This window comes from Thalassophryne amazonica, chromosome 10 (genome assembly GCF_902500255.1).
Source record: "Thalassophryne amazonica chromosome 10, fThaAma1.1, whole genome shotgun sequence".
Classification (NCBI taxonomy): domain Eukaryota; kingdom Metazoa; phylum Chordata; class Actinopteri; order Batrachoidiformes; family Batrachoididae; genus Thalassophryne; species Thalassophryne amazonica.
This window is the reverse complement of record NC_047112.1, coordinates 103592592-103609000: the sequence shown is the minus strand read 5'-3', so window position 1 is coordinate 103609000 and position 16409 is coordinate 103592592. Positions and strand designations below refer to the sequence as shown.

The window sequence follows — 16409 nt, the reverse complement described above, 5'->3', positions numbered from 1 at the left end:
CTCTGAAAATTGGGACAACTATGTATGTAAATAGTGGGATTCCTAAATAATGCAATATTTTTTTGTTCAACCCCTGAATTAAAGCTGACAATATACACTACTAGCTCATATTGTTCCATTCCATCCTGGCAACTATGTAGATTACTCTTCATAGACTATAACTCAGCATTCAACACTATATCACTCTGGATATTCTGATAGCCAAATTACTGGACCTACACCTTTCACCTGTGCCTGGATTAATGACCTCCTCTCAAACAGCTCGGCCCTCACCTTTCCTCCCTTCTCACACTCAGCACAGGTCACCACAGGGCTGTGTGCTGAGTCCACTCTTGTACACTCTGTACACTTATGACTGTGTCCCCGTCATTCCACAAATACCATCATCAGGTTTGCAGATGACACGTGGTGATTGGACTCATCTCGAGGGGAGATGAGACCGCCTACAGGGAGGGAGGTCCAGCACCTGTCAAAGTGTGTCAGGTCAACAACCTGCTACTGAACACCACAAAGACAAGGAGGCCATCATAGACTACAAGAGAAATTGGGGGGTTATGATGCCCCTCTCAACATCACAGAAATCCGGTGGAGAGAGAGTGTCATCTTTTAGGCTTCTGGGAATCCACATTCAAGAAGAGCTCTTCTGGTCCACCAACACCAAAGCCGTTATAAAGAATGCCCAGCAGTGACTGCACTTCCTCAAGCTCCAGAGGAAGAGCAGACTGGAGCAGAAGTTGCTGGTGGCCTTCTATCACGCCACCATTGAAAGTGTGATGACATGGTGGTTCACCGGAAGTACAGCCACGGATGGGAAGGCTCTGTAGTGAGTGATAAACACAGATCAAAAAATAATTGGCTGCTCCCTGCCCCATCTTGAGGAGTTGGCTACCTCCCACTGTCTCAACTGATCCAGAGCCAACCCGTTCCCTCTCTCCCAGCACATCACCTGTTCAGCCAGCTCCCCTTCGGGTAGGAGATGCATGTTGATCAGAGCCCGAACCTCCAGGATGACAAACGGTTTCTTTCCCTGGGCTATGAGAGCATTAAACACTCGTGCAATAACTTGACATTAAATGTGCAATAATTCTGACCACCATGTGCAATAACTGAAATCCTATAGGCTATACTCATACAAATAAGTGCAATATGTGCAATCTAATTTTCTCTGTGCCTTACCTAGAATGTATATTCATTTGTTTAAATAACTTGTACATATCTTCATTTACTTATATACTCACATTTTCACTTGGTCTACTGAGTTAGTTATTTACGAGTCATAGGTGATGGCTTCTTTTAATCTTTTCCTATTCATTCAGTTGTTCATTTCATAATAAAAGCATGGAATTTGGCACACATATTCTAAATTAACTGTTTATTTTCAGATATGGCGCCATCCCGGAGCTGACCTCTAATGAGCTACAGGGGTCAATAAAGAATTACACAGGGGTCAAAATTGCTCCAATCACGTTGAAAATACCATATTATTTGTTTGATCATAACGATTCCAAAAAGGTAAGTTTGGACTATCTATGACTAAATGTTCTGGAGTTTTGGGGTAAAAACAGCAAAGATCAGTTTCAGTTTGTACAGGGGTCAAAAGTTAAGGTTGCTCCAATTTTGGTAAAAAGCGATGCAAATCATTGGTTGAAAGAACAGGATTAATAAATGGAATAGTTTTGACTGTTGAATGCTTGGTCTCCAAAGTAAAGGTCAAACAAGGTCAACGTCCATTGGAGTCTGACGTATTACATATGTTACCCCGTAACGTGATAACTAAGCATGACAGATGGTGCAAGCTATTCCTTTTTAAAATGCTGTTATTGTCATTGTCTAAGTACTTGCACTATAATGCACAGATAAAACTGACTAATCAAGATGAAACTGACTGTATATTCTTGATTCATACGTGTTACAATGTATGATTTTGCACTATGTGTATGATGTAATGTTCAGAAAATTATTTGCATAAGCTTCATACTGCTGTCACATGCTTTTACTTTTATTTTGTTGGGAAAGGCAGTTCAAAGATCTATATTATAATAGTCAAATGGCCTCTGTGTGCGTCCATGGGAAAACTGACATTTGTTTGCACTTGGTGTTACCACAGTAGATCTTAAGTGGATCTGCATGTTGAATTGGTACAGGTTTATTATGCCTGATGCCCTTCCTGATGCAACTCCACATTACATGGACAAATGTAGCAGAGGTGGGGTTTGAACCGGAAACCTTCCACATTAACCACTTGCCCACCACCCCTGCCAGAAGTAATAATAATACTGACAATGATAATAGTCGTGTGTATATGATCACAAGAACCTAAACAATTTATAAATACTTTAAGAGTTAACATTTAACAATTATGTAATTAACAGGAAATAAAAGGGTCGAGTTGTCATCTAAAAATTGTTGAGGTCTAAGGTTCTAAAAACATTCTTGACTCACACGCCATTCCAACTCATTATACAAGCTTTGCTTAATTTATTACCACCCTTGAAAAATGTCAGCTACCTATTTTATAAACACTTCCCAATCTAGAGCCCATGGGTACCCACGGGCAACACGCTAGTTTTCATATTAATCTTCAAAACTGCATCAGTCCAGCTCTTTCTCAACCCATGATGGGTTCCACATTCTTTCCCTCTCATCCCACAAGGGAACCACAGTGTGAACATCGTGCATGTCGTCCACAAGATCTTTCGGAGAACAGGCTGCGAGTTGTGCCAAACTATGTCAAAATAGAAAATAATCCCAACAGACAAATTGCATTAAGAAACAAAAAATAGACAACATTTTTACCAATTTATTTATTTTTAAATGAACTGATTAATGAAATCTGACAACTGAATGGATTCAGGAGGCTTTTGAATATTGCTTTCAACTTGCTGGGAGATACCAATGCATGGGATTAGGCTGACCAAAAAAAAATAAAATTAACTTCTGGTATTTCCCCCAAAGCTACTTAGGTTCAATAGACAATCAGAGTGTAAGAAGAGTTCCACATGCGGTATCCATCCAGCAGAAATAACCTTGTTGCATATTTGAAGTAAAGGCCAGGGAAATGTGCTTTTAAAGTGTGCACTGCTGCAATACGGACCAGATCATGCCTGTGGAACAGAACCAGGTCCATGTAATCTGCCTGTAAACGTGCCTGGTTTCTTTCAGTGCAAAGGAGCAGTGGCTCTACTCCCAAGTCCCTCCCAAATATTTGAATTTGTCACCCTGTCTCTGAATGTAAACTCAGATTACCCATTGGAGGAACTTAATTTCTGCCAGTTATGTCTGCGAACTTGTTCTGTTGATCACTACCCAAAACCAATGACCATAGCTGAGGATATGAACATAAATCGACTTGGAAGTTGACAGCCTCATCTTCTGGCTCAGCTTGTTCTTCGCCACTGTGATACAGCATCTGCAAGACCCAGAAATACTTTAAATCCCCCACTTGGGGAGGTGGATGAGGTGCCAGAGGAGAGCAATCCTGATAGCGGACTGTGGTTTCAGATATGGAGGTGCTGTTTCTCATCCCACTCACCTCACACTTTGTCTCAAACCTGCCCAATGCACATTGGCAGTCACTGTCTTGTGAGACCAACAGAACCACATTGTCTTCAAAAAGCAGAGATGCAATTTTGAGGTCACCTAACTGAACATCTTCGAATCTTTGCCTGTGCCTTGAAATCTTGTCCATGAAACTCACAAACAGGACTGGTGACAAGGGACAGCCCTGGAGGGGTCCAACGCTCACCAGAAATGGGTCTGATGAACTATTGACACAGCTCCTACCTTAGTTGTGTAAAGACCAGATCTTGTGTTGCAGTTGACCTGTTCGCCCATACTTCAGCAGCACCTCCCACAGCACACCTTGGGTTACCTGGTTGTAGGCATTTTCCAAGTCCAAAAAAACCCCCCACATGTAGACTGGATGGCCATAGTCCCAAGCAGAGGTGAGACAACATCACCATCAAGTCACTCAGGTCATGAATCAGCAAGTTCCAAGTCAAGTCTCAAGTCATAATGACCACCAGTCATTTGCAAGCTGACTTGGGACTTGCAGATTGATGATTTGACTATGACTTGACAGTGACTTCGTCCCACCTCTGGTCCCAAGCCCTGTCCAATATCTTTGCAAGGGTAAAGAGGTGGTCCGGTATTCTACAAGTAGGACGGAACCCACATTGCTCCTCTTGAATCGGAGACTTGATACTGTCTAAGGCTCAGTCCCATTACCCTCATATATTCACATGAATTTGTAAAATGAAGTGAAAGGACAAAGTGGCTGTCATGACTGGGTGTGGCATGGCACAGAAAGTGGTAGGACACACAATGGAGACTCGCAGGCTGAGGCGTGGAGGTAAAAATGGGCTTTATCAAGAAACAGACAATGGTCCGGTAGACAAAAAGGCAGTCAGCGGGGCGGCAGTACAGACAAGCAAGAGGCAGATTTGTATTTCAGTACACAAGTAGGGTTCAGGTTCATGGCGTGGCGGAGATCGAGTCAAACAAGCAAGGTAAAAAAAAACGAGGCAAACAGACTGTGACAAAGAAGGCGAGGATGTGACGCACGATCGACAAACTAGCAGGGAAGTGAGGGACTGTGAGAGCTTATATACCAGGGGAGTAATCAGGGTATGATGTAAAGCAGGTGCAGGGAACAAGGCGTGGCTAGATGAGACAGTGGAGTGACAGGTGGGCGTGTCAGAGCAAAGACAGCAACAAGAGGAATGTGACAGTGACAGAACGAATGTTAAACAATTAGAAAATAATGATACCTAAAAAACAAATGTGAGGGAAACAGAATAAACAAATGAAAAAGCGGAAACAGAACAGAAAATTAAAAGCTGGATCTAAACTAGATGAGAACTCAATATGTAGCCAGAGTGTACAGAAAAACCTGAGGGACAAATGTGCTCATGACAGAGTGACTGAATAAAAAGTAGAGACTAAATGAGAACAGAACTTAACATGGCAGAAGCATCACAGATAACAAAACAAAGACTAACCAATGAAAGAAGAATGCAAATGAAGAACACCACAGCATAATTATTAATCAGAGAAAGCAATGAATAACTAAAGGAACATAACTAGAAGAAAACACTGAAGATAAATACTAACCGAAATCAGTGACTAAAGTATAAAGCAATAAATGTAATAACCAAAAAAACTAAACTGGGATTGAAGTAACTAAAGGAACCATGAGTAAAAGAATACAAATGCATTACCATGAGAAGAACAAACTACAAATCAGACAGAAACAAAGACAAAACTAAATACATAATAACCAGGTCATACAAAGAAAACAAATGAAACAAAACTAATCATAAACAGAGCATAACAAGATGATAAAACACAAGACACAATGAGATAAACAGAAACCACAGACAGAATAATCAAAACCAGAAGTGAGGCAAAATGATGAAACCATGACCAGGGTGCTGAATGGGCCGAATCCTGACAGTGGCAGGTTGAAGGGAGAGTATAGGAGTGGTCCCAAGTGTCCTCTCTAACATTCTTGCATAGGCTTTCCTGGGGAGGCTGAGAAGTGTGATTCCTTTGCAGTTGCCAGTCCAAAAAAAATAAAAAAATAAAAAAATAATATATAGTCTGTAACACACTATAGACATCTACATTCTTTCTAGGTTCGAAAAGATGGATCCTTAAATTAGTCAATTAATGAACATGAAGTTGAAAATTGACACTTTATTGTCCCACAGCAATATAAATTTTTCCAGTGTATGAAAATAAAATACAAGAAAGTATAGAGTTCTTTCATAGAAAAATAAAATATAAACATAAAAGTGTCACTTCTTCGGGCTAGGTTTTTATGTTTGGTTGTTATCTGAACCAAAGTGTCTTCTTATAGAAGATACTTTTTAAATGGTTACAAATTCATTTGTAACCAATAAGCATGTATGAGAAAATGTTACATCTTAGCAGATGTTTAATTAAAAGCTTAAAAAAAAGTAGTTGTCTTGGTTAACTTTCTCTGGTACACAGACACCACAGAAGTGCAAATTGAAAATGCAGATCCTGAGTACTAATAAATTCCTCTGGATCAATGGCTGCTCTGATGACTGGGAAGAGCTATGTGCCTTAACAGTGGGATAGACAATAATAGTCTGTTGAACTGGAATATGATTAATATGCTCACCGGGTAGATCTGCACACACATTTAGTTTTTGCCTTTACATCACATTTACATACTGATCACAAAGGACTATTACTAAACAATAACTCCGAGTTCCTTCACAGGGAGACAGTCAAACACGGGATAAAGTACATCTGTGTTGTGATCACCTTCCATAAGGAAAGTGAAGTGCAGAAAACGTAAACAAGACATGATCGAGAATGATTAAGAGGCTGAAGTAGATATCCTGGCAGGATTTTTCTTTTTTAAGCGTCAGGAACTGATAAACAACAGTAGGCATCATTCAGTTAAGGCTAAAGCCTTTTCAAAACAACTAGTCTAACTTTGCATTTCACTTAATCTTCTGTGGGTGTCACCAAAGGTTAAGTGCTGCAGAGTGAGCAGTAGAAAGTGAAAGATTGAGTGGTTTCCAATCAAATGGACACTAGTCCTAAATCCTCAGTATTTAACCAACCCATCTGATGATCTACAGATGTTTTCAGACATACAGGATTTTCACCACTTTGTTTTTTTCTTCATAAGTTCTTCATAAGTTCATATGTTAGGCTCATTTTAAAGGATAAGATAAATCATTAAGGTGGAAATTTGCTCGATTGCTGCATTTCTGTTACCAACTGAAGCTCCTCAAGAGCTTTTAAGTAAACACAAAGAAAAAAAAAAAGGACTGGAGTGGAATAATGTGTTTGTCTAAGCGATCTATACAAAATCCCTCTGCTGAAGTCTTTATCTGTTGTGGGAGAAAATCTGTGATATTCTGTGAGCATAAATTATGCCCGTGTTTACACTACAGATCAAATGAACTGTAATATGAAATATGTGTAAGAATGCCATAGTTTTATATGTCACAAAAATAAAGCTTATCAATGTGATCATTCTTACACTCTTTGTTTCCGATAGTCTTTGAAGTAACATTCTCCCAGAGCAGCTGAGAACCTTATTGTGAGCTTAGCCACTGGGATTGTTTCTCAAAGAACATGTGAGGAAAACCTGGCTCAGTGACATGATGTAGTTATTGTTATGTATCTTTGGTTGTGAAGCCCAGTGCTGCAGAATATGGAGAAAGTGAATGAATCTGTGCTTTGGCTGCCAAGCCACTAGGCCCTTTTTTTCTGTCCCAAGAAAGGAGTCTGCAATTGAAGCTGCATCTCAAAGTAAAAACAAAGAGTAAAGCATCACAGTTTTTGTTGGCCTCTCTCATGGGGCCAAGCACAAATTGAAATGATTTGGACACAATTGTAATGTTAAATCTGTGTATGGCAATTGCTTAAATTGTAGCTCAAGCATTTAAAAAGCTCAGATGAAATTGTTGTGTGCTTAGAATCACATTTTTCCCCCCTTTATATCCTACTCTGCTGCGCTAAGGGGATTCTTAAGCAGAGTCATCTATATTCTGTAAACAAGTGTTATTGATGAGTTGATTCTGTGTGGCTTTGCCAGTGCGTAAGCCTGGGAAGGGATTACGTCCCCAAGCCAAAACCCAATGCAAGTTTGAATAAGGGGATAGATGTGCAGGGCTCAGTGCGTAAGTAGAGGATAATCTGTGTTGAACAAACAGCTCAATACCTGTGATATGAACAGATTTTGAAATATGAGGTGGAGTTAGGTGAGGAATATGTCCATTTACTTAAAGTTTTTAACATCTCTAAAAACACCAGAGATGTCTCAAAATACCATAAATTAAGACAAGTTTGACTTGATGTTTATGTTGACAGAAGCATAGCAAGAGGCAGTTATTTAAGCAGCCGGTCTGCTCTGTGTCAGCCTGATCCCGTCACATCTCAGAAGCTAAGCAGAGCAGGATCTGGTTAGTACTTGGATGGGAGACCTCTTTGGAACACGAACAGCTGTGTGTGTTTCTCCAGGTAAAACCGGAGTTGCGTTAGGAAGGGCATCTGGCGTAAAACTTGTGCCAATTACCAGTGCGGATATGGTTATATCCGCTGTGGCGACTCCGAATGAAACCAGGAGCAGCCGAATGAATAACAAAATTCATTGAAGGATTTAAGCATTTGTGGTGAGACTGTAAAGGTGTAACTTGATGCAGCATATCATAGACTGTAAGGGAGGCAGGAAGATGTTAATCCCCAATTTTTACCTTTAAGATTATATCAAATGTTACTTGTTCTTCATCTCGCTTTCCATTTGGCTGTCTGTAGTTTGGTTTCAACCACTGCTGCCACTAAACGGTGGATGATTGTCACGCTCGAGGACTGGGTTTGGATGTTGACCCAAATGCAGGGAGCAGTAAGACAGGCAGAATAACTTAAACAAGCGTTTATGGAACATAACAAGGAACTGTGCAGTAGAAGGGCAAAACCAGGAAGCATGAACTCTGGGAACTTAATTACAGCTGATTAAGCTGGACTATCAAGAACTGAATAAGAGCTGATCACTAAGCAGCGCGGAACAGAACAGACTCTGATCAATTAAGTAATTAGTGCGATGCTCTGCGGGTGAAGACACACCAGGTGGCCCGCGGAATGTGTCTGGGTTAAAACAAGCAGCAAAGAGGCGTGACCATGGAAAAACACGAAGGATAATTTAACATTACAAACCCAGAAACTCACAAAGAAATGCGCAGATGGTTATGACTGAACAAGAAAACTCACAGGGGAAATAAATACAGCTGATTAAGCTGGGAGGCTTGTGACAGGAAAAAATACACAACTGATTATTTTCAGGGATTGGAAGCTCAACTGAACAGGTTACTTTCTAAGCCTGGCAACTCACGGCAGGAAAAAAACACGACCAGTTACCTAACTGAACCTGAAAGCTACCGTGGGGAAAAAGACACAATAAGTTACGTTCGTGAGCCTGGAAGCACGCAGCAGAAAAATCACAAAGGAACATGCAGAGCGCAGAGGCTCCCTACAGAGAGATAACAGCAGGTATGTGCTGAGCCCAGAGACTCACTGCGGGAAAAAAAAAAACACGACGGGTAAGATCAGCTCCAATAAACGGCGAGAGAATGTCAAACCAAGATGACTAAGACGGACGAGAGAAATGACCAAAGTTACCAGCAGGGTGCGATGTAGGAGCACAGATGGGAACCCGTGGCAACCTGGATTCTACCCACAGGAACACAGAGGTTCAGCTGGAGGTGAGCAGAGATTCTGGACCTGAACCAGTGGAAGGTCCAAGGTGAAATCCTGAACGGTGATGAGATGTGGTGAAAGTCAACTGTTGGCACCCACTCAGCGGAATGCAGATCAGTTGTGAGACGCCACTCAGAGCCATGTGCTGTCTTGACAGATGGGTGTAGCCCTGATGTCAGACGCCACTTTATTCAGCTCCCATGTACTGTCTTGACAGCCGGGAGACGAGCCATGACATCACCAGCAACTGATGCACCAAGCAAACAACAAACTTCCACAGCAGCTCCACCTGGAGAGAGAGAGAACAGAGCAAAAACCCAGACAGACCAGACCGAACCAGGGGCAGACCACAACAGATGATGTTACTTTGTGCATTATGATAATTTTGATTTACATCCAAACACGTGGAACAACAGCTGTAGAGGAACGAAACCACTCCCACCAGTTAAACCACAATCACTCATTCGTAGTAAAACAGGATTACTCACCGAGAGTTGAAGCTAACAATCAAACACCCGCAGTAAGCGGGGTTACTCACCCACAGCGGAAGCAAACGCAGCCTCTGGAAGAGCGCGTATGTGCAGCTCCAACCATGGAAGGTTACGAGGCTCTTGTAAGACAAGCAATTCTTAAAAAAAAAAGTTTGACCTGCTTTCCACTGAGAGATGGAAAAAGGACTGAATGCTGGGTGATGTGCTGTTGCTGACGTCACCCAGGTCACGCCCACTGGTGTGACTTTGTAGATTTAAGACTTGACCTCTGTGCATGCGGTCAGGAGGAATGAAATGGAACTGCTTTCTCAAGTCAACATGTCTAACTCACACCAACTCACAATTAGGGTTGAGCATCAAGAACCGGTTCTTTTTGGGTATCGTTAAGAAATGATTCGATCCACCAACGATTCCCTTAACGGTCCTTCAGAGCCGCTGTTGTTTTTGAGGGTGTTTGTCAGGAAACTTATAATTTCTCTGTGTTGATTACAGACCCTGCAGCGGGTCTGTAATCAACTGTTTCTGCAGCGCGACACTACTTTGATGCTTGAACCAATGAAGAAGTGTTTCAATTCGCTGCTCTTCAGAAGTGGCAAATCCACTTCTTAACCCCTCTCAAAGCCATTAAAGGTGATAGAGAGAGGTTGAATGGGGCATTAATCCTTGTTCTGTGATGTGATATGTAGCCCAAAAAAAATTGGTTGGGTCTGTAATGGCTCAGAACTTTCCTAAAAGGCTCTCTGAAACAGCTATGTTACTATGCTGGGTTTAGAATGCCTCGTTTGCCCTTAATGACGTTGTTTCAGAGCTTATTTGGCAACCTCATTATGAAATGCACGTAGGTGTTGGCGCTGATCGGTTGCCGTTGTTTGATTGGCTGCCCTTGCTCTCACTGAAAAGAAAGCACGGAGGATCAGCTGTTTTTAACAGCAGATGCGGAGAGGCTCGGAGAAAAAAAAGCATAAAAATGTCTTTGTAAAGCTCAGTGCCGTTACCGGCATCACTGGTAGTTGTTGGCGCTCTTTTTTTCTTCTGGGCGAGAAGGTTCTTATAAACAGACACGCAGAACACAATGCGTGTGCTCTCCCTTCGCGGCGCCGCGACCGGCTGCTTGACGAGGACGTAAAAAAAAACAAAAAAAAAAAAAACATGCAAAATTGGACTACAAAAAATCTGCGAAACTTCATTTGTTTTGTTTTACTTCGGTTACTGTGACTTCCAAAGGTTACGCATTGAAATAAGCAAGCTGCCCTTTGCAGGCTTACTTGCTGCCAGCATAATAATGCAAATAGCTAGCTGCTAAGGGGTTAGCTCATTCCCTTTAGAGGAACAAACCAGAGCTTAACGTGCCATTCTAACGTGCAATTCTTACAACAGGAATATGGCGCAACACAAATTTAAAACAAAAGAAAATGTGATACTCACAGGCTGTACTGATTGCTGGGGTTGAGTTTGTCGCAGAGTCGGAACTGACCCTCTACTGAGCATTAAATTCCGACTGAAGCCAGCTCGAAATTGTGCAAGGTTTGTGAAACAGTGCTCCGTGAAAGGTGCAGAGCAAAGAAATAGTCGGTGGTTGTATGTACTGGGGATGCGGTTAAAAATGAATAAAAGCCATTGATCGCGTACATTGCTTTCCGTGGGAAGAATATGTAAAGATCGTAGTCCGCTAAAACAGCCTGGAAAGCACACCTGTAGCTTGCCATTGCTCCTCTTCGAGTGTTACGAATGGGTGGGCACAACCTGAAAGGGGGTGGGTGTGGGTGTGTGTGTGTGTGGGGGGGGCTATTGGTGAAAAAGTGACGTAAGTTTTCTCTCAAAAACGGATTGGCCTGTTTTCTAGGGGCAATTCAAAAAAGGAGAAATACTTGAAATAGAGGTTCTGAAACTTGCTGGCACTTCGTGTGTATTCCCCACAGCGGGGAGACTCTGAACTAACACCAAAAACATGAAAAAGATGATTTTGATTCTCTATCCCCTTTAAAATATGTCAATCGTGAGTCACTTTTGTGTAGATTAAAGTCACTAACTGGGACTCTTGTGTTGTTGCAGTCAAGAAACGAGAATCATCATTCCGTTCACACAGCTTCAAATGCTGTGCCGCTCTGCCAAGTCACGTTACAGTCCGACCGGAATTAATAACTTCAAAGCGAATCACCACTTTAAATAAAATGACACCTCTTTGCAAATGTTGTGATACAGACAATAAACAAATCGACCAAAATGTTTTTTAACTCCCAAAATGAGACGTGCAGCACAGCCAGCTGCAAGAGCTCAACTCAGACGTATGGAGTGACATTCATGCCAGTAATGTCTGAAAGGAAATGCTTTTAACAAAAACTGCAGATTTTGTTTATTTCTGTTTATGTCCAGAGACAAAGGATCCACAATGTAGAGTTTGTTTATGTCCAGAGGTTAAGGATCTCATATTTCTTTATTTTCAGACTCATTAAAATGTTGTTGACATAGAAAACCTGTAAAGACTACCTTTAGTACACAGAAAATTCACAAGCGGTGTCGATAAGGGAATCGATAAAGAATCGGATCAATAAGCGGAATTGATAATGGTATCGATATCAATAAAATCTTATCCATACTCATCACAGTAGTACAGTATGACTATTTTCCTTACATCTCCATCAAACAATGTTCATGTGATATATAAAAAAGACAGAGGCAGTTGCTGGAATTATGTTCTGTTCTGTGTTCTGTTGCACTCTGGACAGACTGCACCATATTTTTCCAAAAGTAAGAAGTAAAAATAAATACTGTCATCAGTTACAGTGTTCCATCAATACTATGAGCCAAAATCCTGAGAAAAAAGAGCTTGTTTTATAGTAGTCCACTTTGGTCTTTTTGCCATTTAATTAAATGTTTGTTAATTAGCAGCCAGTCTGCTCTGTGTGGGCCCGACCCCATTAGATTTCAGTAACTATGCAGTGTGAGACCTGGTTCGTGCTCCATGGGAGACCGCTTTGGAACACCAGGGGTGGTTTTGCACATCACATGCTTATTATGAGACACAATACTAGTAAAATATAGCCAAAAATGAGTTTTCCCAGCGAATTTCAAGACCTTGTTCAATTGACATTTTTTTTGTTTATTACAAACAAAACATATCATCTTGTATTCATTTTTATTTCTTTACTTATTTTTGAAGTGGCTGTTTTTCCAGTGCTCCACTCACACAGTCCTTTTCATGGCAAACAGACATGTAGATTGTGTTTTACCAGTGCATAGAACCAAAACCATGTAAAACAGGTCAGTAAGAGATACTACTGGTGTGAGTCTAGGTGGTTTCACTGTAAGACTTTTGCTGAAATTAGCTGATAGCAACATATAATCATGTACTGGAATGTGATTGAGTACCTTTTAAGAGACACATGCATGCACAGTATTTTGACAAGCAATAGTGACCTTAGTGGACACCACAACCCTGTGATTATTAGCAAAGCTTCATAAATCACATCCAAGCAAAATGTGTCCTTTACTTATGCCTACATGAACAACATTCCTATTTGGTGTAATACAGAATAAAGAATAACTGGGAATAATGTTAAGATGCCAACTTTGTCCAAAATAGGTGGTTCATTCATTCATCTTCACTTGCATCTATCAGAATGCATTGATGGAAATTTTGCAGAGCCACTCACTCATTCACTTACCCTGTTATGCCTATGCTGTTAATCATGGGGTACATAGATATGCTAATGGTGTTCAATATAGGTCTTGTAAAGTGTTAGATTGCTGGAAAAAAAAGTGTTGAGACAGTTCATCCTAGTTACTGTCCATTTTGAATAAATTACTAAAAACTGATTTAAGATATTGCAAGAGCGGGGACATAAAGACACATAGCTAGGGTTGGGTATCGGTTGGGTTTTATCCGATACCGATGCCTACTCGGTATTTTTTAAACGATACCGGTGCTTAAACGGTTCTCGAACCGGTACTTAAAAAAAAAATGAACTGCACACACTTTGTCAAAAAAAACAATACCCTTTTATTCCTAAATAAAATTGAAACATAATATTAACTTGTTGTAAATCTTTAAACAATATAAATAAAACATATGATAATAATAAATATAAAATAAAATGTCCATAATATCAAATAGAACAATAACCCGAACAATCACTTTAATATAAATATAACACAAATATGGAACAAAATATTATAAAACAGTTATTGCACATATAAATAACTTCAATTCTTCAGTTGCAGTTCTTCTGCAGGAATATCAGCATATTGGTCTTTTCTGGCAATATACGGCATCTTTCCTGGCTAATTGCATGTCCAGCACAGGAGAAAACCCTCTCAGAGGGGGTTGAGGAGGCCTGCACGCACAAATACACCTCTGACAAGGCAGACAAATTAGGGAGGGTATCCCTCTTACCCCACCACCAAGCCACAGGGTCTTGTCCAGATGTGATTGCTGGCATGCCTTTGTAGAGCTCAATCTCTTTCTTGACCTGCTCCGTGATAGAGAGGGCACTGCTTGTGCTCATAGTTGTGTGGAGAAGTTCCCGGTCTTCATCCGCAAATAACTGCTCCAAGGCTGACATCCTGTGAGCTCCTCGTTGCTGCAAAATACAAACAAGTTTAGTATAACACAAAAAACAACTATTCATCATCATTGTAGACAAGATAAATAGTATATGACTGCACTTACATGTGTGTCCTCTTGCTCCACCTCCACCTCATCATCACCATCACCACCTACTTCTGCCTCACTCTGATGATGGTCCTCTAGTGGAAGCTGCAGACACAAACCGATTACCCACAAAACAGAAATACTTAGTTAAAGAAACTGTAACATAGACATAGAGCATATGAAAAAGATGAGCAATTAGCCCACTGTCTCTGACAAATATGCTGTAAAATACCTGAGTTGCCGTGACACTGTCAATCGTTGCTTTCTCAAGCCTATCCCAAGCTTCTGTAACACCAACTCCCAGCTTGCCTTTAAAGCGAGGGTCCATCAATGTGGCCTCCTGAAGGAAGTTCTGAATTTCTTTATCCTGTAATGAAAACATGATTTAGTGTCCAGTAGTAAAAATTGTGTAGTTTGGCTTCTCTCTTTGTGAACATAGAGATTGGCTGCAAATAGATAGTACCTGGTATCTTTTTTCAAGATCTCCCCAGACCTTCTCTTTTATAACAGCCACAAACATACTGTCATCATCTGTGGGTAAATATCGTGCCTCCAGCTTTGTGCGGATTGGGATGATTTGGCTGCATGTGGGGGACTTGTCACTTGACACGCAGAGGGTTGAGGTGTACAGGACTTTCATGCATTTCATGAATTCCTCTGCCTTCTCAAAATCACTGTCAGTGAGCCGCTCTAGTCTATGGAATATAAACAATAATAAAAAAAATGAATGAAAATAATTACAAAAGTTAAATTGACATTATTACAAGGGACCCTCCTGTCCATCACCTCACCTGTCCCTCTCCATTGGCTTCCTCAGCCTGTGATCGAGGCAAGCTGCCTGGATTGCAGGGAACTGCTCCACAAACCGCTCAACCATGATGTACAGAGAATTCCAGCGAGTCCTCACATCAAGGATAACATTATGCTCTGGCAAATCTAAAACACAGACATTTGAATTACAATAAACAACTTCTTATATTTAAATGTATCATGATTATATTAATGCTATTTACTGAGGAGTCGTTGCTTCTCTCTCAAAACAGTTTTGCTCATGGTGGAGCGCTTCAACCACACCACCACTGCACGGATCTTTGCACACCACCTGGTCACAGCTTGGATGCCATACACCTTCTGTGCTGCCAGGTTGAGTGTGTGGGCAAAGCATCCAACTTTTAAAAATTTTAAATTTTTCAGTGCAACATCCAAGTTGCTTGCATTGTCAACTGTGGCAGCAAGGACTTTTCCAGTCAACTTGAACTCCTCAAGAATTTTGTGGATTTCCTCTGCCACCACTAGCCCTGTCTGAGCCTCATAAACTGCTTCAGTGCTCAGAACTTTCTGCTGGATGCTGCCCTTGTAAATGTAGTGAACAGTCACTGTCAGATAGTGGTCCTGTGCCACGCTGGTCCATCCATCGCAAGTAATTGCAGTTTTGCTGACGTGTGCAAGCTGTTGGATGACATTCTGTTTCACAACAGAATACCATGCAGGTATTAAGGTGTTGGATAGGTCATCCCTGGATGGTGGTTGATATTTAGGGTTCAGGGCAATGCTCATCTCCCTTAAAAAAAAAACAAAAAACAATATGTATGTGTATATATGTATGTATATATATATATTTTAGTCTATTTTAACATCTACCACATTTTCACCTAAAAGATAGTGATTCCACCGTGGAAAATGGATGAAGCCCCATCACCACAAATTTGGTGACTGCCCTGTGGATTTCCTCCACCTTCTCCTTGGGTAGTGCATTCTTCTTAGCCAGGGTGAAAGGAGTCACTGTGGTTACTTGAAAGCCAGAAATAAAAACATTACTATCAAAATAGTTAATAATATACACCTGTTACTCATTAAACGAAAATTGATACTGATGTAAATATACTGAAAGTTCAACATTTTGTTTACATATATTCAGACTTTTGCTTTAAGCAGACATTGAGCAGAAATATTTAATAGTGTAGCCTCGAGACAGGTATATCGACAGGTCACGTACAACTGGCCTACAGTCTTTAGCTATAGTTTAC

The 16409-nt window shown here is 40.9% G+C and overlaps 2 protein-coding genes across 6 annotated transcripts in view; one reads left to right on the top strand and one right to left on the bottom strand.

Moving 5' to 3' along the window:
• The window catches only part of lpp (LIM domain containing preferred translocation partner in lipoma), a 489494-nt gene that overhangs the window by 101263 nt on the left and 371822 nt on the right, over nucleotides 1-16409 (top strand). The window lies entirely within an intron of this gene.
• On the bottom strand, nucleotides 14768-15939 carry LOC117518173 (zinc finger BED domain-containing protein 4-like). Its single transcript, XM_034179232.1, has 3 exons — nucleotides 15396-15939; nucleotides 15174-15318; nucleotides 14768-15077 (listed from the first exon to the last, which is right to left on the bottom strand). The coding sequence occupies exons 1-3, from the start codon at nucleotides 15937-15939 to the stop codon at nucleotides 14768-14770; spliced, it is 999 nt and encodes a 332-aa protein (XP_034035123.1).